Source organism: Cervus canadensis, chromosome 4, assembly GCF_019320065.1.
Source record: "Cervus canadensis isolate Bull #8, Minnesota chromosome 4, ASM1932006v1, whole genome shotgun sequence".
Taxonomy (NCBI): Eukaryota; Metazoa; Chordata; class Mammalia; order Artiodactyla; family Cervidae; genus Cervus; species Cervus canadensis.
In genome coordinates this window covers 19,939,298-19,965,872 of record NC_057389.1, presented here as the reverse complement: position 1 = coordinate 19,965,872, position 26,575 = coordinate 19,939,298, and the positions used below count along the sequence as shown (strand labels likewise).

General features: G+C 37.4%; 1 protein-coding gene across 1 annotated transcript in view; it reads left to right on the top strand.

The window, feature by feature from the left end:
* ADGRV1 (adhesion G protein-coupled receptor V1) overlaps window positions 1-26,575 on the top strand; it is a 541,109-nt gene that overhangs the window by 103,673 nt on the left and 410,861 nt on the right. Inside the window, exons 28-37 of the mRNA XM_043464669.1 lie at window positions 633-1,242; window positions 4,957-5,172; window positions 10,099-10,314; window positions 10,999-11,243; window positions 12,461-12,642; window positions 13,443-14,254; window positions 17,109-17,318; window positions 24,311-24,441; window positions 25,485-25,584; window positions 26,282-26,461. Coding sequence (XP_043320604.1) covers window positions 633-1,242; window positions 4,957-5,172; window positions 10,099-10,314; window positions 10,999-11,243; window positions 12,461-12,642; window positions 13,443-14,254; window positions 17,109-17,318; window positions 24,311-24,441; window positions 25,485-25,584; window positions 26,282-26,461 — 2,902 coding nt within the window. The remainder of the gene's footprint in view (window positions 1-632; window positions 1,243-4,956; window positions 5,173-10,098; window positions 10,315-10,998; window positions 11,244-12,460; window positions 12,643-13,442; window positions 14,255-17,108; window positions 17,319-24,310; window positions 24,442-25,484; window positions 25,585-26,281; window positions 26,462-26,575) is intronic.

Genomic DNA, 26,575 nt, shown 5'->3' with positions numbered 1-26,575 from the left:
GTTGCAAAGAGTCAGACACGAGTGAGCAACTAACAATACAGTAACTTGAAGTGATTTTTTTTAAAGAAGATTTTTCATTCTTTTTAACATACTATTGACAAAAACATCTCTTGCTTCTTAAATGTATCTTATATAACCTTGGGTTGAGTATACTTTTTGGTGAATTTTTGTTTTCATATTATATTGAAGTTAAATATAATCTGTTTTAAAAAAATGAGTTTTATGGCTAACTGTTCAGAAAAATTATCAGTCATCTATTCCTTACAATAAAGTGTATACCCTCTTTGCAGGAAATGAAAACATTTTCATGAATGTGTAATATAATACACTGTTAATTACATTTGCTTTATTACTGGTATATGTTGTAGTTGCAGAAATGATACAGCTGCAGTTTAGTTAGAAGATAAACATGTTCCTTCAATCTGTCATTTCATATAACAATCATTTTTTAAGTGGGAACTCCCTGAGGGTCTTCAAAGATATGTAGTGCATTGCCTTCAAGAATCTCATATTCTTCAGAACAGCTTATTTAAAATAAAATTACAAATTAATATCCTGTTCTGTATATCCACACTTCTAAGTCGGTGGATTTAATGCCTGTTTTTAACATTTTAATATTCAATATTTTAAAGATTATGAGAAGTCATGGGGCTCTGTCTCGAGTGACTTTGCTTTGGAGCATAGACTCTGACCCTGATGGCGATCTGGCCTTCACCTCTGGCAATGTCACCTTTGAGATTGGACAGAAGAGTGCCAACATCACAGTGGAAATACTGCCTGATGAAGATCCAGAGCTGGATAAAGCATTCTCTGTGACCATCCTCAGCGTCTCCAGTGGCTCTCTAGGTGTTCATTCTAATGCCACATTAATAGTTTTGGCTAGTGATGATCCTTACGGGGTCTTCATCTTTTCTGAAAGAAATAGACCTATGAAAGTGGAGGAAGCAACCCAGAACGTCACGTTGTCAATAATAAGGTTAAAAGGCCTCTTGGGAAAAGTTAAAGTCACATATGCAACACTGGATGATACGGAAAAACCGCCTCATTTTCCCCCTAATTTAGCCAGAGCAACTCAAGGGAAAGACTATATACCAGCTTCTGGATTTGCTATTTTTAGAGCCAATCAGAGTGAGGCAACAATAACTGTTTCAGTCTTGGACGATGATGAGCCAGAAAGGTCGGAGTCTTTGTTTGTTGAGCTACTCAACTCTACTTTAACAGAGAAAGTACAGAATCGCCCAAGTAAGTAACCATTAGTGTGTTGTTTTTATTATTAGAGGTAAGAATTCTGAGACAAATTAAGAATTTGGTATAGTAAAATATTCTGTAAAAATAGTAAGCTCTGATTTTACAAGCATCCTCTTTAAAAAGTTTATAAGGCAAATGAAAGTGGGATGTGAAACTGTGCTGTTGTGTTTTAAAACTCTGTTATAGTCCCAGACTAAATTTTTAGAACTGTTTATGGAATCTGGTATGACTGACCTCTAATACTATTGTACTGGATGTTGTAGCTTCTGAAGCCTTCTGAAATCAATCTGGGGGTTCCAAGGACAGTAAGATCCTGAGTCTCTTTCACCTTGATCCACCCTGGATGGTTCCTTAACCAACAGTCTCTTTGTATCGGTGGGAAGCAATACAAAGAGATGGTGGATCTGGCCATTGCAGGAGGAAAGGGCTGTGTAATAGTGAGAAGACCTGGAAATTTGGGGGTCATCCTGAGAGTTGAGATGAAGGCCCTGGTTGGGGATAAGAATGAGGAATGAGGAGTGAGTGATGACCTGTGTTGGCCAGAGGATCTGGTTCCACAGCTTCTGTTTGGACAGAGCAGCCTCTCCCCCTGGGGTCGTGGCTCAGTAGCTTTGTAGGGAGTGGGGGGCTGCTAGCAGAGAGCCGGCCTGAGCTGGGGGCTCACTGTAGCTTGTTCGTTAGTCACATCTCTCTCTGAAGACCTATAACTTTAGATAGGGGTATTTATATAAAGAATCTAGATTTCCCGGAATAAGACAGTAAGAAAAGGAAGGATGATTGGTGATATTAATTTAATATCAATTTAATGTCAGTTTTAGGATAACATTTGTAAATATGGTATTAAGTAGATATCTTTTAAAATATAATAAAACTATCTTAAAATTGGAATTAAATAGTCGAAAGAGTTAAGATCTACATGTTGACTGCGTTCTACCATATAGATTAAGGTTTCTTACAAGTATATTTTGTCACTTTACTGACACATTGTGTAGTGAGCACCATTCTTGCCCACATTGTAGTTGTAGTCCACGGTTGTAAAAGGAAATTTACTTTTTTAGGGTAACTGCTATCATTAAATTTTTAGGTTACAGTCATGGTTAAAATTCCCACACGGTAACCTATCCCTTGTTTTCTTAGCATGGTTTAGCATCAGTTACCATAGCAATACATCAAAATAAAACTCAGCAAGTAGTCTTAGTAAGAATTATAAAGGGGCTTTCCAGGTGGTGCAGTGGTGAAGAATCCACCTGCCAATGCAGGAGACCCAGGAGATGCCCTGGGTCAGGAAGATCCCCTGGAGGAGGAAATGGCAACCCACTCCAATATTCTTGCATGAAAAATTCCATGGACAGAGGAGCCTGGTGGGTTACAGTCTCTGGGATCACAAAGAGTTGGATATGACTGAATGACTGACCACAAGAATTTTATGGTATAGCCCACTTTTCAAGGAACTGCAGTTTATTAAGTGAGATAGGAGTAAAACCGGGGAGAAGGATGGCATGTAGCAGTGGCTAGTTAGGGGCTGTGGGTGCTGGTGTCAGATAACTTAGGTCCAAGTGTATTGTAATAAATTGCTGCCCATAAACTTTTAAAGCCCAAGTTTCCTTATCCATAGTATAGACTTATTATGGAGATTAAATATGATAATACATGCGAAAATGAATATAGGTTCTGGCATATAGTAAGCATTCAATAAATGTGAACAGTTATTAATAAAGTGCTATATGCAGGATATCACTGTGCTATGGGTTGGGAGAAACAGTCAACGTGTGTTTGTTTATGCTGGATATGTTCCTGGAACCATGCAGCATACTTGGGGAAATTCAGACTCAGCATAAGCTGTGAAGTGAAACAGCTAAAGAACAATTGAGTGCGTTAGAAAGGAGACAGAAAATGTCATTAAAAATGAAGAAAAAGAATAATTCAGTGCAAATCTATGTGATATGGTCTCAATTTTAATAGGTAGAATCAGTGCGGGACCTGATAAGATCTCTGTCCTCTGCTCTGAGTGGAATCACACACTTTCAGGAGGCAGTGTGAGAGGAGTGGGGATGAACTGGCAGAGGGCAAGATGAGCAGCTGTGAATGGAGGAAGGTTATCTACCTGGTTTGCTGAGGAATTGCAGATAAGGAGCTGAAGCTTGGACAAACCCTTACATGATGTCTCTAAAATGTGTCCAGCAGGTTCTAGTCTAATGCCTTAGCTGACTACCTCATCCTTTTTGCACCTCTGATTCCTTATCCATAAGACATGGACAGTGTTACCCACCACGTAGAGATGGTATGGGAATTAAATTACTGGATGCAAGGAAAGTGATTGGAACAATGCCTGTCAAATAGTGCACACTCCTCAAATGTCATCTGCTGCTGCAACTCTGGATTACTGCTATTTTTGCCCAATGTATTTATATTATATTTAATTATATCAATTTACAGTTTGGGATTTTAACTGTATAATTTAGTGTGATCTGGGACTGTATCATTGAAATTAAATGGTGTCCTTACTTGTTTTAGATTACATTGTCTGAAAATACATTGTCTGAAAAATTTTATACATTGTCACATGCTTTCAAATACCACCATTGTTGGAGGTGTTCTAAATATGAACTCAAAATTGTTTACTTGTAATGTGAGCTTGCTGATGCTTCTTTTGTGTTCATAAAAATTGTTTTGGCAAGGATGTTAAGTCAGAATTGCATCTAGGAAGTAAGTCAGGGAGAGTTTTTGGGGGGTCTTAAATGCCTTCAAAGGTAGTTTTGTTCTCCCTAAAATCAGTGGCAAGGGAGACGAGAGTCTTAAAGGTAGGCTTAGAAGTAGAGCAGGAAAAGCATAAGTAAGCACACTCTTTTTATACCAGCTTTGAGATAGTGTTGAAGCTGACTCTGTAATTGCATGACTATTAATTGAGATGGTGCAGGGAGAATAAGTTTGTGGGGAAGGACAGTTAAGCTCGAAGAGAGGTAGTAATTGAATTGGAGTGTGATGATATTCAGCTCCTCTTTGAGGACAAGGAACTAAATGACTTTCCTGCTCAATTTTGTAACTGTAGTGGCTTTAAAAAAATTTATAGCATGCTGGTAACTAATTGGAAGAGCATAATTCTGTAAGTTTCATCGTTATCTGTTGTAATATTTTGTGAAGTGATGATTAATTATCCTCTAATCATTTTTTCTTTTGAGAAATTTCTAATACTTATTAAAATAATCCTTGTAGGGTAATTATTCCTTTGCTATAGTAAAAATCACCCTAGAAGTTACAGGAAAGTAGGAACTTTTGTGTTCATTTTTGTATCCCCAACATCTAAATGCATGGTGGTACATAGTAATCGATAAATATTTTGGATATAAATAGTAGAAAACACAAAATGATAATCCCATTTGGCTCATGGATCTTGCTGCGACTTCATTTAAAAAAATTCTTTTTATTGAAGTATAGTGGATTTACATGTTCTATTTATTACTGCTGTATAGCAAAGTGATATATATATATATATATACACACACATATATATATACACACATACACCACACATACATTCTTTTTCATATTCTTTTCCATTCTGGTTTATTACAGGATATTGATCATAGTTCTCTCTGTTATACAGTAGGACTCTGTTGTTTATCCATCCTATATATTGGCTGAGGCTTCTTGATGACTTCTGACGAGTTCTTAGAATTTTGATATATTAGTTTTTCTTCTGTCTTTCAGTTCCAAACTCTCCACGCCTGGGGCCTAAGGTAGAAGCTATTGCTCAGTTAATTATCATTGCCAATGATGATGCCTTTGGAACTCTTCAGCTCTCAGCACCAGTTGTTCGAGTAGCAGAAAATCATGTTGGACCCATTATCAATGTGACAAGGACAGGAGGAGCATTTGCAGATGTTTCTGTGAAATTTAAAGCCGTGCCAATAACTGCAGTAGCCGGTGAGAAAAGACATCTAAGGAGCAGTGAAGTGTTTTAGAGGGAAATTGTATCCTTGATTAACAAAGCCACGCAAAGATGTAGTGAGAAAAATCAACCAGAAAGCAATAATACCCTTGCATCTTTTTATTATGTAAAAAGACTAGATGTTTTATTGTGTATTCATGACATTGATTTTGCAGAATTTGTGAAAACTGTTGGCAAATTGTATATGAATTTAAAAGGTTAATATGCACAAACCAATGAAAAGTAAACCAAGGAAAGCATCGTTAGACTTTCTCCCTGTGTACTTTTAAGGTTTTTGGAAGGGATTCATGTGTGAATAATAATGAGGAATGCAGGATAAAATGTGCAGCTGTATAATTGCAGTATTGGCAACAGTTATGTCTCTCAACTCATTTATTCTATTGTTTATTTATGAAGAACATGGTAGAGACAGTTATTAGCATTAACTATTTTATGTATAAGCAGAAGGATTTTATTGCCAAATGCAAACATTAGGAGACAGTCTTCTTTCCTAGTTCAGTTATGGCCTCTTAGGGAGTTTTGCCCAAGAGCTATTCAGTTAGAACCTTTTTAGTGTGCATTCAAAGGTCATGAGTGTGAAGGTGTAGGATAACCCAATTGATATTTTGAAATAAATCATTTGGATGTGACACTTGCTTGAGAAGAAAATGAAGCAGGCTTACTTAGTCCCTGCTGTGTGTGTGAATGATGTGTGTGTGTGTGTGTGTGTGTGTGTGTGTGTGAGAGTGTGTATGTGTATGGGGGGAGTGTAGCCCAAAGGAATGCCTATATACAGAGGGCTTTACACTTTGACAGATTGTGAGGATCGACTGTATTCTAGGAAATTGGCTTATAAACTCCATAAGTGCATGCAAGCTAAGTCACTTCAGTCATGTCCAAGTCTTTGCGACCCTGATAGACTGTAGCCTGCCAGACTCCTGTCTCTCCATGGGATTCTCCAGGCAAGAATACTGGAGTGGGCTGCCATGCCCTTCTCTAGGGGATCTTCCTGACCCCAGGAACTGAACCTGCATCTCTCCCTCTCTCTTTTCCTCATTTGCTGTTTGACCAGAAACAAAGCCACCCTGAGTGATATGCTTTTGTTGTTGTTCAGTCATGTCTGACTCTTTGTGACCCCCAAGAACTGTAGCATGCCAGGCTCCTCTGTCCTCCACATCTCCTGGTGGTGTTGATGTTCAGTCGCTAAGTCGTGCCTGACCCTTTGTGACCCCATGGACTGCAGCACGCCAGGTTTCCCTGTCCTTTATTATCTCCAGGAGTTTGTTCAATTCATGTCCATTGAGTCACTGATGCCATCCAACCATCTCATCCTCTGTCACCCCCTTCTCCTCTTGCATTTAATCTTCTTCAGCATTAGGGTCCTTTTTAATGAGTCAACTCTTCGCATCAGGTGGCCAAAGTATTGGAGTGTCAGCTGCAACATCAGTCCTTCCAATGAATATTCAGGACTGATTTCCTTTAGAATGGACTGGTTGGATCTCCTTGCAGTCCAAGGGACACTGAAGAGTCTTCTCCAATATCACAGTTCAAAAGCGTCAATTCTTGCGTGCTCAGCCTTCTTTATGGTCCAACTCTCATATCCATACATGACTACTGGATAAACCATAGATTTGACTATATGGACTTTTGTTGGCAAAGTGATGTCTCTAGTTTTTAATATACTGCCTAGGTTTGTTTTCATACCTTCTAAGACACAAGCGTTTTTTAATTTCATGGCTGCAGTCACTGTCCGCTGTGATTTTTGAGCCCAAGAAAATGAAGTCTGTCACTGTTTGCATTGTTTGCCCATCTATTTGCCATGAAGTGATGGGACCAGATGTCATGATCTTAGTTTTTTGAATGTTGAGTTTTAAACCAACCTTTTCATTCTATTCTTTGACCCTCATCAAGAGACTCTTTAGTTCCTCTTCACTTTCTGCCATTAAAGTGGTATCATCTGTATTTCTGAGGTTGTCTTGATTCCAGCTTGTGATTCATCCAGCCTGGTATTTTGCATGATGTACTCTGCTTATAATTTAAATAAGAAGTATGACAACATACAGCCTTGTCATACTCCTTTCCCAGTTTTGAACCAGTCCATTTTTCCTGTTCCGTTCTAACTGTTGCTTCTTGACCCACATACAGATTTCTCAGGAGGCAGGTAAGGTGGTCTGATATTCCCATCTCTTGAAGAATTTTCCATAGTTTGTTGTGATCCACACAGTCAGTGGCTTTACTGTAGTCAATGAAGCAGAAGTAGATGTTTTTCTGGACTTTCTTTGCTTTTTCTGTGATCCAATGGATGTTGGCAATTTGATCTCTATTTTCTCTGCCTCTTTGAAACTCAGCTTTTACATCTGGAAGTTTTTGGTTCATGAACTGCTGAAGCCTAGTTTGGAGGATTGTGAGCATTACCTTGCTAGCATGTGAAATGAGGGCAATTGTATGGTAGTCTGAATGTTCTTTAGCTTTGCTCTTTTTTTGGTTTGGAATGAAAAGTAGATCTTTTCCAGTCCTGTGACCACTGCTGTTTTCTAAATTTGCTGCCATATTCAGTGCAGCTCTTTCACAGCATCATCTTTTAGGATTTGAAATAGCTCAGCTGGAATTCTGTCACATCCACTGGCTTTGTTCACAGTGATTCTTGCTAAGGCCCTCTTGACTACACACTCCAGGATATCCAGCTGTAGGTGAGTGACCACATCATCCTGCTATCTGGGTCACTAAGACCTTTTTTTCTGTAGTTCTTTTTTGTATTTTTGCCACCTCTTCTTAATCTCATTTGCTTCTGTTAGGTCCTTACTGTTTCAGTCCTTTATTGTGTCCATCCTTGCATGAAATGTTCCCTTGATATCGCCAATTTTCTTGAAAAGATCTCTAGACTTTCCCATTTTATTGTTTTCCTCTACTTCTTTGCACTGTTTGTTTAAGATGATCTTCCTATCTCTCCTTGCTATTCTCTGGAACTCTGCATTCAGTTGGGTGTATCTTTTCCTTTCTCCCTTACCTTTCACTTCTTTTCTTTTCTCAGTTATTTGTAAAGCCTCCTCACACAACCACTTTGGCTTCTTGCATTTCTCTTTTTTTGGGCTTTGGCCATCACCTCCTATATTATGTTTTGAACCTCTGTTCATAGTACTTCAGGCACTCCGTCTACCAGATCTAATCCCTTGAATCTGTTTGTCACTTCCATGGTATAATCATAAGGAATATGATTTAGGTCATACCTGACTAGTCTAGTGGTTTTCCCTACTTTCTTCTTAAGCCTGAATTTTGCAATGAGGAGCTCATAATCTGAGCCACAATTAGCTCCAGGTCTTGTCTTTGCTGACTGGATAGAGCTTCTCCATCTTTGTCAAAGAATATAGTCAGTCTGATTTCATATTGACCATCTGGTGATGTTTATGTGTAAATTCATCTCTTTTGTTTTTGGAAAAAGATGTTTGCTATGACCAGCATGTTCCCTTGAGAAAACTCTGTTAGTGTTTGCCCGGCTTCATTTTGTACTCCAAGGCCAAACTTGCCTCTTACTCTGGGTGTCTCTTGATTTCCTACTTTTACATTTCAATCCCCTATGATGAAAAGGACATCTTTTTTGGTGTGAGTTCTAGTAGGTGGTGTAGGTCTTCATAGAACCATTCACCTTTGGCTTCTTTGACATCAGTGGTTGGGGCAGAGACTTGGTTACCGTGATATTGAATGGTTTTTGTTGGAAACAAACTGAGATCATTCTTTCATTTTTGAGATTGTACCCAAGTACTGCATTTTGGACTATTTTGCTGATTACGAGGGCTACTTCATTTCTTCTAAGTGTTTTTTTGCCCACAGTAGTAGTTATAATAGTCATCTGAATTAAATTCACCCATTCCCATCCATTTTAGTTAACTGATTCCTAAATTGTTAATATTCAATCTTGCCATCTCCTGCTTGACTATATCTGATTTACCTTGGTTCATGGACCTAACTTTCCATGTTCCTATGCAATATTGTTCTTTAGAGCCTCAGACTTTACTTTTACCATCAGATACATCCACAGCTAAGTGTCAAGAAAGAAGTTCCTGCTTTGGCCCAGCCACTTCATTCTTATTGGAGCTATTAGTAATTGTCCTTGTCTCTTCCCCAGGAGCTTATAGGATAGCTTCTGACCTCTGGGGTTCATCTTCTGGTGTCATATCTTTTTTCCTTTTCATACTGTCCATGGGGTTTTCGAGACAAGAGTACTAGAATAATTTGCCATTTTCTTCTCCAGTGGACATTTTGTGAGAACTCTTTGCTATGACACGTCTGTCTTGGGTGGCCCTAAACAGCATGGCTCATAGCTTCATTGCATTACCCAAACCCCTTCACCATGACAAGTCTGTGATCCATATAGGGGTATACATTAGTAGCTTTTAATCCAACTCTGTAGAAAAATTCATGTTTTCCAGCTGTAAGATTGATGATATTGACATGCCCATCTCTGTGCAGCAGTGTGATTCGTCTCCCCAGTGAGATCAGAATTCTTGTTATTTGTTTTGAAAGTACCATACATATTTTTTTACTTTTGTAAATAAGGGGCCATCTTGTGGTAGTGAATGATTCTTTATGTTCATGTGCATATCCATAATCTATATGTCTGTGTATATTTGTATTGTCTATATGTGTATATGGCAAGTAGAACACTATGTATATGTATTTCTAAAAATGAAGACATGAACTTGAATAGTCAGAATGGTTTTTCATTATTGTGTTGTATCAAACCCATTTTTTTCTTGCAAGAGAGGTGAAATCTTCTGTTTAAAATAAATGCAATCACTGACCTCAGAAACATCTTGCGAAGTGTGTCCATGAATTGTGATATGTCATAGTATTTCCCTAGTATATGGGGAGTTTATTATCATGTCCTAGAAGAAGTCTAAGCATTTTTCTTTTTGTCTTTGTAGGTGAAGATTATAGTATAGCTTCATCGGATGTGGTCTTACTAGAAGGGGAAACCAGTAAAGCTGTGCCAATATATATCATTAATGACATCTACCCTGAGCTGGAAGAGTCTTTTCTTGTGCAACTGCTGAATGAAACAACAGGAGGGGCGAAACTCGGGGCGTTAACAGAGGCGATCATTATTATTGAGGCCTCTGATGATCCCTATGGATTATTTGGTAATGAGACTAGTCCATGTCTCTTACTTACTTGTATAGATTCATACATTTCTTTATTTTTAGAGCCTCAAAATTGATTTAATCTTGTTTCCTTTTAACCTGCTATTACTGATATATAAGGACATCTATGTACGTTCACCACCTGTGGTTAGAAATCAACCTCTTAGCATAAACCTAGAGATCATACACTTTTAGGCGTTTAGGTCAGGTCTGGCTCCTGGATGTATTTTGTGAATCTTAGACCAATTGTTAAAAGAACTGATTCACAGAAATTTTTACAAGAATCTGAATTTCTGGGCTTGCTTTATAGTAAAAAATTATGGTGACATCAAGCCCCCCTTTTTGCATAGCATCAGTCTTCGGAGCAAAATGCCAACTGCCAGGCTTGTCCCATGCCATTCACCCCAGAAGTCATGGGATCAGCTTCACTCATGACTGATACACGTCTGACCCCTGTGGGCATCTGAGTTTATGATTTCTGGTTCTATCATAATGAAAAATAATTTGGAAATTTTGGCAGGCCTGAGCAATTTGTATCATAGCATGTGTCTCTGATTTTGTGGAGTTTAGCCTCTTAGGTTGCTTGAGGGGAAAGAAGGAATTGACGATAAGGTGGCAGTTGGTTCACTCTATGTTGACTTAGTTTCACGTTGTATTTGACTTTATCTCTGCTTTGCCCTTTAGGTTTTCAGATTACTAAACTTACTGTAGAGGAACCTGAGTTTAACTCAGTGAAGGTAAACCTGCCAATAATTCGAAATTCTGGGACACTCGGCAATGTTACTGTTCAGTGGGTTGCCACTATTAATGGACAGCTTGCTACTGGCGACCTGCGAGTTGTCTCAGGTAATGTGACCTTTGCCCCTGGGGAAACCATTCAAACCTTGTTGTTAGAGGTCCTGGCTGACGACGTTCCGGAGATTGAAGAGGTGAGAGGAATGGCTAGTCTAGAATGACACTGTAAACCGTATCTTGTCTTATAGTGACTAGAACAGATGCCTGTTATTGTGACGTTTATAGAGGTGTCCAATAAGTTATTTCTGCAGAATGTTCAAAATTTGGTAGTGTGAAAGTGATCCTTACAGAAAACAAAAACAAGAATATTTTAGAAATAGGTCTGATTCTTGTTCACATACTAGTTTACTAGTATAAGATTATTTTTTCGTACAATTATATTTTTCTACATTTTGGATAAGTGATTAAACATATATAACCTGGCAGAAAGTTTGCTGTGTTGTTTCACATAAACTTAATTTGTTTGTATTCATAATCTCTCTTGGCTTGAGTGTGAGCCAATCAATCTTAATTATATGTGGATTTTGATTTTCTGCTCATTCATTTATTCTTTAGGATTTACTCTGTGACAAATTCCTTGTGAGGTTTATTTGCCTGATACTTATTTTTCATGATAAAGAAATGCGGTGGCAAATAAAGATAGCGTCTCAGTGGGGAAGTTGATTCATCACTGACATATATTGGCTGAAGATAATTTTATTTTATGAAATTCAAGTATTATTAAAACCTAGAGCTCATAAAATTAGATTTAACAGCATTTATTCTTTAATAGTGTCAAATTTTTGTAGAAGGGAAGTCCATAAAATTTCAGTTGAGTGCTAATTGTGCCATTACTCACTTCTTAAATATTAGTTATTAGTTAATACATATAAAACATTTCTCTTTCCTCTAAATTTAGGTGACATCATGATATATTTTTGTTTCAAATTTTATCAGAGAATTTCCACTTACGAGAATGTGGGAAATAAAGCATAATAAATGAACTATTCATGAAACACATATGCAGTATTCTCCCTTAGTAAAAAAGTGTGTAGGGATTACAAGTACTTTATTGAAGTGGTAAACATAAAGAGACATCTTAAAATTGATTCATGCGATTGTATAACAGAATATTAAGGAACTTAAACAGCCTGTATTTCTTATGTGCAGTCATGCTCTAGTGTTAAAGTCAGTGAAGGACTGTTCTGTTACATGTTAGGTTTGTAAATGTGCTAGAGGAGTTTCTTTATGTTCATTTGTATTACTCTATATTGTGTTCTTGTATGGATAGCTTTGATTTTTTTTCTTGCATCATGTTTATTCTAATTTCAGAACCAGGATTCTGTTAAGGAAGTTTTCACTGTATTTTTAGGTTATCCAAGTGCAACTAACTGATGCCTCTGATGGAGGTACTATTGGGTTAGATCGAGTGGCAAATATTATTATTCCTGCCAATGATAATCCTTATGGTACAGTAGCCTTTGTTCAGTCGGTTTCTCGTGTTCAAGAGCCTCTGGAGAGAAGTTCCTGTGCTAACATAACTGTCAGGAGAAGGTATATGAGATGGCTGTTTGGGACTTGTGGGGTGGTGGAAAAAGAACTCTTGCACAATCCAATAATTTAATTATGGTAGTTTTTACATAATGTAAAATATTTTACAGGTTATTATAATCTGTTAATTAAATTATGCTTATCACTTATCACTATAGAATACTCATTATTTTTCCCATAACTTTTATTAGTGAAATGGGTTATGCATTATTTGGCTTTCTAGCCCCAGACATTTATTGCTTTAATTGGTGATTTGTTTGAATTAGAACTTAAAAAGCAAGTGGTTTCTAAATTGAAAATCATTCAGATGCCATATGAAGTAGTTGGTTTTCAGGTTCTGATTTTCTCCTGCCCTTCTTTTGTGAGGGAGCATACCGTTCACTGAGCTCCTTCAGAAATAAAAAAATAGGTGGTCTTGCAACCTTGGGGCAAGTAATTACATTTACATTTCTTTAAGGAAATGTACCCATGTCGGTGTCATTCCTTGTTTCGGCGAAAGTTAGTGGTGAAGATTCATTTCCTCACTCTGCTTGAAAATTCTGGAATGGATATGATTTGCGTGTCTTGCAAGATATTGTCATTGCTGGGTTAAAAATAAGTATTATCTGAATGATAATGAACCAGGCTTCCTTACATGAGAAAACTCAATGAGACACAGAAATCTAATTAAGAAACATGGTTGTGTCTGTGCTAGTACTTTATCCATTTAAAAAAAGGGGAACCACAGTCAGCGTTCTGTCCTCTGCTGCAATGCGCAGATTGCTCTGAATGCCTAACCTGTCTTTTGTCACTCCACGTTTTAGCGGAGGGCACTTTGGTCGGCTGTTGTTGTTCTACAGTACTTCTGATATTGACGTAGTGGCTCTTGCAGTTGAGGAGGGTCAAGACTTACTGTCCTACTATGAATCGCCAATTCAAGGGGTGCCTGACCCACTCTGGAGAACTTGGGTGAATGTCTCTGCGACGGGGGAACCCCAGGATTCTTGTGCCACCTCGTGCCTCAAAGAACAGGCGTGCTCAGCGTTTTCCTTTCTCAGTGCTTCTGAAGGCCCCCAGTGTTTTTGGATGACTTCATGGACCAGCCCCACTGCTAACAACTCAGACTTCTGGACCTACAAGAAAAACGTGACCAGAGTAGCATCTCTTTTTAGCGGTCAGGCCGTGGCTGGTAGTGACTATGAGCCTGTGACAAGGCAGTGGGCCATCATGCTGGAAGGTGACGAATTCGCAAATCTCACCGTTTCCATTCTTCCCGACGATTTCCCAGAGATGGATGAGAGTTTCCTGATTTCTCTCCTCGAAGTTCATCTCATGAACATCACAGCCAGTTTCAAAAACCAGCCAACCATAGGACAGCCAAACACTTCTACAGTTGTCATAGCATTAAATGGCGATGCCTTTGGAGTGTTTGTGATCTACAGTATTAGTCCCAACACCTCCGAAGATGGCTTATATGTCGAAGTTCAGGAGCAGCCTCAAACCACAGTGGAGATGGTGATCCACAGGACAGGGGGCAGCTTAGGTCAGGTGACAGTTGAATGGCGTGTCGTTGGTGGAACAGCTACTGAAGGTTTAGATTTTGTCGGTGCTGGAGACATTCTGACTTTTGCTGAAGGTGAGTGATGGTTCTCAATGGATTTCCGTTCCCCTGGGAAAGTCATTATAGTCCATTTTTATGATAGTGTTCCTATGCATTCTTACTATGTACATTCTTGCTAATATGTAAAAGTGAACAAAAAAAGTAGTATTTGGCTTGTTAATGGTTGACCTGACATATAGAGGGCTGATGAGGCGCTATGTGTGTATCTTTTTAGTTGAATAAAAAGAGAAGATTTTCAGGGAATGGGACGATTTTTATCCCTTTTATGTGTGATAGCAGAGCCTTTAAGGAAATGTAGAAGCATATCTAAAGCAAGTTTTCATTTTGTAAAGGAAGTTATAAGAATGAGCCATGTATCCACAATTAAACATGTGAGTAAAAAGTATTGACAGCCAAGAAATGGGAAGCTTTTTCATATGCACTGACAAATCAGGATAAACCTCCAAAGAAAATAACAAGTATAAATAGTATAAGGGCTTCCCTATAGCTCAGTGATAAAGAGTCTGCCTGCCAATGCAGGAGACACAGGTTCAGTCCCTGGGTCGGGAAGATCCCCTGGAGAAGGAAATGGTAACCCACTTCAGTATTCTTGTCTGGGAAATCCCGATAGGCGGGCCTATTGTGCTATAGTTCATGGGCTCACAGAGAGTTGGATACAACTTAGAACTAAACAACAGCAACAGCTAAATAGTATAAATTTGGGCTTCCCTGGTGACTCAGATTGTAAAGAATCTGCCTGCAAGCAGGAGACCTGGGTTTGATCCCACTCCACTCCAGTATTCTGGCCTGGAGCATTCCATGGACAGAGGAGCCTGGCAGGCTACAGTCCATGGGATTGCAAAGAGTCAGACATGACTGAGTGATTTTCACTTCATTGGGTGACTTTATTAATGTTATATTAAGCATAGTGACCTAGTGATAGATGAGCTTGTAATACTGGTCTTAGACTTGAATGGGATCACTATTTTAAATTTTCATGAACAGTGAAATTATAGAGAACTTGGACAATAATTAGGATTAGTGCAGATTAACCAATTCTTTTCCAGGGTTGATTGAATCACCAAGTGTCTGAAAATTTTGAACGTTCGTATATTTAAAATAGTTTTCTTTGGGTGAAAGAAAGATATCTTTACTGAAATCATTTTTAAACTCATGATTTGGGCACTTAAAATCCTATATGGCTTTTTAACATAGTTTTTTTTTCTCTGATTGAAAAGAAATTATACTCATAAAAGCTTCAGGTTATACAATAAAATGAAGGAAGTAAATGTTATTAGCAGTTTCTTATCTTAGAGCAGTTCCTTGCATATTTTATCCTTTAATGCATATACTTTTTTGGAAACAGTAATTAAGGGTTATGATGCATATAGATTATACTTTTGAAACATCTAAGAAGCATTACATTTTAGAGTAGCTTTTTAAGATAGTTTAAAACTTGTCTATAATGGTTGGGCTTGTGCTTAGTCACTCAGTCGTGTCTGACTCTTTGCAACCCTGTAGGCTGTAGCCTGCAGCCTGCCAGGCTCCTCCGTCTATGGAATTTTCCAGGCAGGGATACTGGAGTGGGCTGCCATTTCCTTCTCCAGGGGATATCTTCCCGACCCAGGAATCGAACCGGTGTCTCCTGCCTTATAGATGGATTCATTACCTGCTGAGCCATCAGGGAAGCCCTCTATAATGGTTATTTCCTAGTAATTGATTTTGGGAACAATGGAATACTGATACACTTGATGTGGGAGGTATGTATGTGCATAGGTTAGCAATTGGTAACATTTTCCCCTATTTCAAGGAAAGTAATGAAAATTTGAGGAGGGAGTGAAGATGAAAATTTAAGATTAAACGTTTTAGTGGCTTTGGTAACTGTAAAGAATTTATCATGTAATGTAGTACCATTACAACAGTTAGTATTACCTTGAGTTGTAACTTTAGCATCATGCAAAATGGGCTATACTTTGTAGTTGACATGTATTCTCAGGTAATATATATTCTCCTGAAGCAGTCTTAACACTGAATTGATAAAACATACCAGGGTCATGGGGATTCCCAGGTGATGCTAGTGGTAAGGAATCTGCCTGCCAATGCAGGAGACAGAAGAGAGGCAGGTCCAGTCCCTGGGTTGGGACGACCCCCTGGAATAGGAAATGGCAACCCATTCCGGTATTCCCTAAGTGTCCCTGGTCTTTCAGGGAAGTTTTGGCTTGATTATCTGAAAATCATTCACAGTAACACCAGGGTGAGAATGAGATCCACCCTTATAGAAGGAGCTGTTTCTAAACAGTAGTTGCTTCAGAGTCTCTTTCCCTTGCTAGGTCATGGTTCTAGGCTAGAGACCAGGAATAAAATCATGATTCCTTGAAATAATTCTACCCTTTAAGTTTCCAAATTCAAAATGTCCTTTCCACAGTCTGTCCATGTTAATGAAATTTTACAGTGCTTTTTATGTGAAAGGGTATACAGACTAACACAACATTTGCTTATAGTGAGTGATGCTAATATTGCTCATGATAATGAACTGTTATAATTGAACTGTATTTTTACTTAAAGGACTTTCCAGGTGGCACAGTGGTAAAGAATCTACCTGGCAATGCAGGAGATGCAGGAGACACGGGGTTCAATTCCTGGGTGGGGAAGAGTCCTTGGAGGAGAAATTGGCAACCCACTCCAGTATTCTTGCCTGGGAAATGCCATGAACAGAGGAAGGAGTCTGGCAGGCTATGGTCTGTGAGGTTGCAGAAAGTCCGACATGACTGAGCGACTGAGCACCCACACATTTTAACTTAACATTTTTTGAAAGAAGTTATTTTGGACCTTTATGAGTTCTCTATTGATGATTTTCTTACTTAGGTTTTATCCCATTAATTCTTTACAGGTGAAACCAAAAAGGTTGCTATTTTGACCATTTTGGATGACTCCGAGCCAGAGGATGATGAAATCATTGTAGTTAGTTTGGTGTACACGGAAGGTGGAAGTAGAATTTTGCCCAGTTCCGACACCATCAGAGTGAACATTTTGGCCAATGACAATGTGGCAGGCGTTGTTAGCTTTCAGACTGCTTCCAGATCTGTCATAGGTCACGAAGGTGGGTTCTTTTTATTGTTGAGCACATTCACTCTCTTTTCCATGGAGGTAATTTTTTGTCTTGTCTTTTAAAGTTTCCCATTTTTACAAATTCTTTGATTATTTTGTACAGCTGGGTCTGTTAATATACATGGAGCTTATTTGGGAGAGGGCTGTTTAACTGTTTAACTCGATTCAGGAGCCTCACAGATTGGTATTGTGTTCTAGCTTGCCACTTTCCACTAGTGTGATTTTAAGGAAATGGGTCAAACCTGGGATGCTCAGCTTTCTCATCTGTTAACTAATGGGAAATGCTATTTCCTTCGTAGGTTTCTGTGTGAGGATTAAGTTAGCTCTAAATGCTAAGTGCTTAGTCTAGTTTTAGGCACATAGCATATGTGTGCTAAGGGTTAACTATTGATATTAAATGGTGAAATATTGACTGTTCCAAACAAATAGTAGTTTCTAATCAGTGACTATTTTAGCCTGGATTTAATATTTGTATGGCAGTATATTTATGAACTAAGTGCCAAATTAGAAAATTTATAAAGTATCCCCTTTTCCTGCAAAAAACAGTAATTTCTTTGAAACTTAATATTTTACATCATTTATAGGGTTTACATTTATAGCTGCTTTTGTTTGTTTAAAGCGTCATGACAATGTTTTTGTCTTTGAATAAGTCTGTTTGAGATAAAACTGGTATTTATAGATTGGGTTTCACTATAATTTGTGTTTAAAAATAATTGTATCTCAAAGATTTGAGAAATGAAAAGGATATAGGTCATGCATTTGGACTTTGATTTTTACGATGAGAAAACTGACACACGGATTAAGTGACTGGACAGAATCCCATAGCGAGTGTTGTGGCTCTGCTGGAAGCTGAGGGCATTTTAGAGTACATCGTTTTTTACCTTAACATATTCCCAACTTGCAAGTTTATTCAACTTAATGCAAATATCTGAGACATTTTCCCTCACTCTTCCCTCTTATTAATGGTTTAGAATCTCATATTGTCATAGCAACAGTGAGTAAAAATGACTAACGAATTCAGTATAAATCCAGTCTAAAGACAGATCATCAACTCTCAAAAAAAATTATTTGTAGTAAAATACGAGTGAAAAGTCACCACAGGAGAAGTTAATCTTCATAATAATGACAAGAACAATAACATTTATTGAGTGTTTTCTGCCTGCCAGACATTTTACATCTATTATTTCGCTTAATTTTAACAACAGGGCTATGAAGTGGGTATGATGATATACACCAGGTTTTCAGACAAGGAAACTGAATGTTAGAGGGACTACCTGGCACAGTTATTCATGGTGGAGCTTAAACCTAGTGCTGTCTGAATCCAAAGCGTATGCTCCAGGGCACCTTGTGAAAAGCTTTGTTTTGCTTGAACTTACGTCTGCTGTAGAACTTGGCAATGCAGGAATGTCGGGTAAATATTTGAGTTGAAAGAATAATGAATTTGAGTAACAGTGTCCATGTGGGAGGAGGAAATGGATGAGAGAAGCTGACTCTTATCTCGAGTTAGAGGAATTGGGTTTTTAGAGATAATAGTTGGAATCAGGAAAACTATTAAGATTTTGGTGGTTGGAGGAAGAAAGGCAAGTTGTCAAGGATGGAGCTATGTGAAATACCAGGCTAGGGTCCAGGAAAGGCAGAAGGCAAAGGAGAGAGGGGAGAGAATGCTCTGCCAGAGGAGTGGGGAGAGACCAAAATAAGAGTGTGTTGTCATTAGTTATCAGAAGAAAGTAAGCCTTGTGTCTCTGCCGTCCTAACCTGGGCAACCAGTGAGATTAGAGTCGCAAATGGGCTATAGGAAACAGTAGTAACTGCAGAGGAATTTTAGAGAACTCGGGATGGACAGCAAATTACTGAGGATAAAAGACGGGATGTAGACGCCCCGGGGGTGGTTAGCCCCTCAAAGTCTGGTCCTCAAGTTGATGTCTTCACACAAAGTGTTTTTTTGCTTCTGGTTTGTGACAAGATAAATTCAAAAATGGAAATAATCTTTTCTAGAGACTTTTATAATCTCGTTTTGCTGTGAAATCCGAAAGTGATATCTTTGGGCTTATATTTTGTATGTGTGTCCTTTGGACATTTAACTTACCTACTCATTTTTCGTTCGTTTGCTTTACAAAACTGTCAGTGTATGATAGATCAAGAAAAACAAAACAAAGGCCCCTTGTCTTTCACTGCTTTAGGGCTGAGACGCGGCCTTAGGGGATATTCAGCTTATTGGCTCTGAGAGCAAGGAGAGGAGAAAAACTGGAGAAAGCTGATGTGATTATCGTATCATATCTGATATGATAAAATAGATATAATAAATCTGCTTTATCATATCAACCTGTGAGCATGAGTTTGGTACAGGAAATAGGACGATGAATTGCATTCATTAGTTAGTACTCCCTAGACTTTTTACATTGTAGATAGTAAAGCATAGAGTATTTTGGACTTGTTTTTATTTTGGCTTCCCTGGTAGCTCAGACGGTAAAGAGTCTGCCTACAATGCGGGAGACCCGGGTTCAATCCCTGGGTTGGGAAGATCCCCTGGAGAAGGAAATGGCAACCCACTCCAGTATTCTTGCCTGGAAAATTCCATGGACTGAGGATCCTGGTAGGCTACAGTCCATGGGGTTGCAAAGAGTCGGACACGACTGAGCGACTTCACTTCACTTTTTATTTTGTTGAAGAAATACAGAGAAGAAGGTAAGGTAGAAGAAGAGAATAAAAGTGTTAGTTTCATGGAGGGAATAAATTCAGTAACCAGAAAGGATTAGATTTATTGGAGGACTTAAGAGCTGCTCTAGGTATATGATTTTCAGCAATATGATGGGGTTTTTTCCCTAAGAGTACAAAAGTATTTGGATGTCCTGGATCACTTTAGGGGGATTAGAACTATAAAGGAGCTAGTGTCATGATGTTCATCTTAAGGAAATCTGGATGGTGGTGGTAGAGGTGGGCTGGGGGCTCTGAAGAAACTTAGGCTCTCGTGCTGAGCTCCAAGTCATCTTGGAGAAACTGCACATTCTGACACCTGTGTTCGCTTTCACCTGACTGAACTTAACCTGAAAGCCAGATTGTGGTCTCTGCAGTTTCCAACGGCTAAATATCTGCAGGGGATGCAAACAGGAAAAATGATTGGTCCTTAAAACACATGGTCCATGTCTGTTCTTGGTTAGATAGCTGCTTTATCATATCAATTTATGAGCATGAGTTTGCTACAGGAAGAAGAAAGATGTATTGCTTTCATTTATTAGTACTCCCTAGACTTCTTACATTTTCTAAATAAAAAATGGAAGAAATTTCTATTTTTTTAGTTTACTTTTCTTTCCCTTTCCTCCTGAACCTTTTCTTAGAGTCTAAGTTAATTTTCTTTTTTCAAAAGCATTATGTTCAACCTCAAGAATTCAGCATTTTGTGTTATAATTCTTTATGTTACTGCAAGATTGCATAGAGACATATATATCACGTAGAAGTTTACAAAAATGAAAACTTCACGGTGATTCTTCAAAGATAACTGCTAAGGAAATGAAATTATAAAAATGCCATATGTGCTTTTGACAGTGTTAACATTGCTTTTGACCTAGTGCTGGAGTTTCATTTATGTGATTAGTTTTAAAATGTGGACTGTGCTGAACTTCTGGCTTTAGAATACATTTTCAGTTCATGGAGAGGGATGGCCCTCGTGTTTAACATTATATGGAATTCTGTAAAGTCCTGCTTCTGCATTTTTGTCCTAAGGCAATTGGATAGATGCCCAGTGGTAAATATTACTTTCTTTCAAATGTAATGGGCAGAATTGAGAAATATGGGAGAGTAGGTTTTTATCGCATGCTGTGTATAAATGCACTCTTTATAAATCTGTGTTAGATGGTTCACTTCACACAGCTTTGCAGCATCAGAATCATTATGTCATGTTCAATAGATTTAAAATTTTTCCTTTTCTTAGAGACAGCATATATCTTTTGTGGGCAAATATTTGAACAAGAGATGTGATTCTTTAAAAAAATATTTATCAAACTGCTATATTAGAAGCATTCAACTTTCTGTCTTAACTGTTCTTATTGACAGAATGTGTTTCGTACTATTTGTATTTCTGTAATTGTTTTAAATCATTTTCTATTGTAGAGCACAGTCAATTTGGATGGTACCTGTATACCATTATACATGTATCTATTAAAATATGTTTCCCATATTTTAGTTTTCCATTATTGTTATACATATTGTACTTGATATTTATCTTTGTGAAAAGAGCCCTGATTTGTTTTGCAACAAGTAGATGAAACACTCTGGGTTATTAAAATGAATTTTATGCCTAGTTCTTATTTGTGTTAGGCTAGGCCAAGAGCGCATATAATAGATCTTCTGCTTAGAGTTGAAATGTATCACTGACTCTTACTGGACTTTCGATTTCATATCAAGATGATCTTCCAAGAGTTAGACTTTTCTGTAGGGGAGGGCCCTCCCTAGGGCTTCATCCTGGGAAAAAACTAGAAGCAGTATGTTGAGACATTTGTTATCTGAAAATTTGACTTTCTCTCTCTAGGCCTTATCTTCTGTCCTTCCCTTATATTTAGAAGACTGAGCATCTATTTCTAATTTTTTCCTTTTCTTATATTCTTTGACTCCTTCTCTAGGTAGAAGGTAGCTTTCTGGTAATTTTTCCTAGGAAGCATTTCAAATGGGTCTGATTCTTAGCAGTCTGTCTTAAAGAGGCAGAGTTTTTTGATCAATAGACAGTCTTCACATCATTTATACTATTGATATGATTTTCAGTAGGTCTAGACAATTATGTGTTTAAGGAATGCTTGATTTACCTTTTAAGAGTGTGTGTTGTGCTTCAAATTGTGTTTCTTGTCATATTTTCTTGCAAGTTACTTGCATGGTATCATTAAATTTTCAAAAGTGGTCTTAAAAGTGGTATTAGACTGAGTATTTTTACATGTAATAAATTCATAGGAAGATTTTATATCTTTCTCCTTAGATTTCATTTTTAGTTTCACCTTTCATGGTGCATTTATTCCCAAATCTCTATGTACCATCTTACAACTGTGATTTTTTATTATGAAATTTACAGGTTCCCCTTCAACATGGGTTTCCATTGATCTACATTTTTTTTTTTTGCCATTTGTATTTTTATTACATCTTTAGTAGTTTTTCAAACTTACATAATTTTCATTTTTAAATATTACTATGTTTTCTTGAAATGCATGACTCTATATAGCTTTTTATCTGTGTCGCCAGACAACACTCTAGGTGAAACAGCTTACTAACGCCAAAGGTCTCTCCATGTCTTTTAGTAATAAACCCTTGTGGAATTCTGCATGGTATACAAGAGAGCTACTTTGGGGTTTCATGATAGTGTCTGTGTTTTATTCCTCTGAGTTATACAAGTATAAATGTTTTGGATGGTATGGCAGTTATGGCTGATTGTACCCATTCTTTCAGTTATACCCTAACCTTTGGACATTCTAGTAGCGCTTCCTTTCTGTTTCAAAAAACTTCCAAGTCATGGCCTGCTAACATGATACAATTACAATTTTTTTTCATATTGAAACATTTTAAAATGTATACATTAAATATTGAATTGTTTTGGGAAATTTTATTTAGAAGTCTTTCTGATGTTTTTGCTTTCTTATATTTTCTGCTATTCCCAAATAATTTATTGTATTAAAGTTATGTGTGCTCAAATTTAGTATGAAAATTTTTTGTTTATTAGTAATTAAAAAGTTGAGGGCAAGAGGAGAAAGGAGTGACAGAGGATGAGATGGTTGGATGGCATCACTGACTCAATGGACATGAGTTTGAGGAAACTCAGGGAGATAGTGATGGACAGAGAAGCCTGGCGTGCTGCAGTTCATGGGGTCGCAGAGTCAGACATGACTTAGCAACTGAACAACAACAAATTGAAATTAAGATAATCTCTAAATTAATTAATTTATGATACTTTAAGAAGCCTATTAGAAGTAAAAAAAACTGTGGTAGTTAAAATATATTTGGAAAGGCTGTTCATATTTTGTTTTATTGCTATTCTCCTTTAAAAAAGGTCGGAAGTATTTAACTTGTTTAGATAACTAAAAAGTGATTTTTAAATGAATATGCATGCTTTTAGCTATATGTCTATGCTATAAAATTTGAATAAGGATATGTTCTTTTAAAGCTTTTTAAATATCAATTCACTCATTTTAGTAATATGCTTCATTAATATAATTTGTCTTCATCATCATCAAACCTTTGAATGCAGCATATTTTCAGCAAGCCATCACCAGTTTCCGTAGGGGCTTAACGTTTCACTTTAAGTAATTTAGAAGAGATGTCTGATTTGATTTTCTTCAGTTTTATAAAGTACTACATGAGGATAAAAGCCAGGAATGGAAAGTATCTAAAATGCTTCAATAACCCAGGAAAGATAACTGTAACTTTGGTGAAGTTACAGAGGTTGATATACAGATTTGACACCTTTCCTTTGTGTTTCTTTTTATAAAACAAAATCATTGATGGTATATGTAAGTTACAGTTCAAAGAAATGTGATTTTCAGGTATTTGCAAGCATTTTTATGCATGCATTGTGTAAAATCACATTGCATACCAGTGTAAGGAATTTGTGTCCTTTTGAGAAGTGAAGAAAGAATTTACTTGTATTATGGCTAGTTTTGACATTGAGGACTTCATTATTAAATTTACAGAACATTTCTGTTCTGGTGCATGTTTTGGAGTGAATAAAAAGCTTGTGTTTTCCATTTTAGCATGTGCTTTTTAACTTTTACTCATTAAACTTCCTGAAGTTCTGCTAAATGGAAGTATTTAGAAGTGGAATCAGCAGTAATGTGTTAAGCATAAGCATGTATAAAGCTTCTAGAGAATTGCAAACAGAACAGGTTTGTAATGTTCTTAGAAAAGGCATTGTAGCAGCTGCATGTTTGGGATTTGGGTTTTGTTGATTTCAAATGTGAATAAGTTCATTTTACATTAAAGCATTCATCAATCTGTACATTTGACTTGCAGGAGAAATTTTACAGTTCCATGTGATAAGAACACCCCCTGGTCGAGGAAATGTTACTGTTAACTGGAAAATTATTGGGCAAAACCTAGAACTCAATTTTGCTAACTCTACTGGTCAACTCTTCTTTCTTGAGGTAATAGCACCAAGAAAAACTGTACTGAACTACTTGGAGGAAACTGTGTTTTGTGAGGAAAATGGGAAAATTCTGATGAAGTGGTACAAGGATTAACAGAGATTGATGAGGGAGCTACTTCCTTAGGAACTCAAAGGATTTCTAAGACTTCAGCAGGGGGCTTGTTTTTGTATATGTCCTTGTATGAATAGATCTCCTTTAAGCAAACAGAAGACGTTGACTTTGTGTCTGGGGCAAGCCCTCTTGGTCTCCTGCCCTCCCCTGCTGGTGTCAGCCTTGTCATTCTGCAGACGATGAAGACTCTTGTCCCTCTTTGCCTACTCCTCACGCTCTTGGAACTTTAATTGCCCCTGGAACTTAAATGTTTCACTGCTATGAAACAGCTAATATAGCCCTAGAAACAAATGTCTTTTTATCTCTTGTTCACACAGTGTTCTTGAGCTTGCATTTAGGTGTTCTTTCTGATATTTTGAAAGATGATTGGTGAAAGATTAACTCTGTAAAAAACAGTTCTTGGGTACTAAGTTAGTACTACTTTATTGTTACTCTTCATCTTCTCTTTTCCAGACTCACTTGATAGGAATTCTAATCTGATGACATGTTTGAGTCTTTTTTTCTTTTTTTCCACTGCTTAAATATTAAGATAAACCTCTATAACCTTTTGCTCTCATTACTACATTTGACTTCTATTAACTGGTTTCCCTATAACACCGGTCTTCCAGTTTTTCTCATTCGCCACTGTCATAGAAATCTCTCCAACTTATCACATTGTCTGGAATTTTTAGTAGTGCTACATTGCTTATTAGATAAGATCTACATACATTAACTCGGCACTCAAAATCTTCCAGTTGTTCCCTATCTGCTCTAAGCCTATTTTTCTAGGAGTCAGTGGGTTTTTTTTTTCTTACATAATTTATTTTTTAAGCCACAGAACACTTTAAGTGAAAATATGTTTAGGTGCATGGCTTATAAAGACAATAAAAGTAGAAGATAGTTTGTGCTCAGTGACAGTAGAGGGATGAATTTGTTTGTGTTTGATACAGGGGTCATTGAATAAAACAATATCTGTGCATTTGTTGGATGACAATATTCCTGAGGAGAAAGAAGTATACCAGGTCATTCTGTATGATGTCAGGACACAAGGTAATGCAGAATTTAATTGTTATTTTTCTGGTATGTTATTTAAAAAAAAATAATAGTTGCTATCTATATTTAACGATTAGGTGGATACCAGTTTAAAAAATGTTACTTTAAATATCATCTGCCCTGTAACAATTTAGATCCAAACAAATCAGCTGAGCATGAAAATACTTATCTTTATAGATTCAGTTGAAACTCTAGAATTTTTGCTAAGTGTGTCCTATGGAATAAAATACATCTCCAAAGGTAGAATTTGATGAAATTAATTTTATACTCAGTTCAGTTCAGTTACTCAGTCATGTCCAACTCTTTGCGACCCCTTGAACCACAGCACGCCAGGCTTCGCTGTCCATCACCCACTCCCAATTTGGATTCTGGATCAGTTATATGGGATAAATTAGATTTAGTAATTTGTGTAAGTTATCTGGGTATTTTCCTCAGTTTCTGATCACTTTCTGTAATTCAGACGACCAGTACAGCAAATAATAACAATAATTGGTCAAGCAAAAAAGAATCATGATTTACTAAGAAGAAGAAATACTAAAAGGTAGCTTCTGTTTGTCAATCTAAAGATTTCTGTTAGAGAAGTAACAGTAACCACTTTCTGCTTACTTTACTATGCAGACTAAGATTATGTTTAAGTGTTTAGAAGTTAATGCCAAGTCACTGTTCGATTTCTTGTGGTCCCTGACTTTCTCAGGAGTTTCACCAGCAGGCGCTGCTCTGCTTGATGCTCAAGGATACGCAGCTGTTCTGACCGTAGAAGCCAGTGATGAACCACACGGAGTGTTAAATTTTGCTCTTTCATCACGATTTGTTTTGCTGCAGGAGGCTAACACGACAGTTAAGCTTTTCATCAACAGAGAATTTGGATCTCTAGGTTTGTGTTACTCTTGAATGACTGGAATTTTCAGGCAGGTGCTTTTTAAATATTCTACTAGGGTGGATGAAAGCCATTGCTAAAATAAATCGGGAACAGGAAAAAAATGAATAT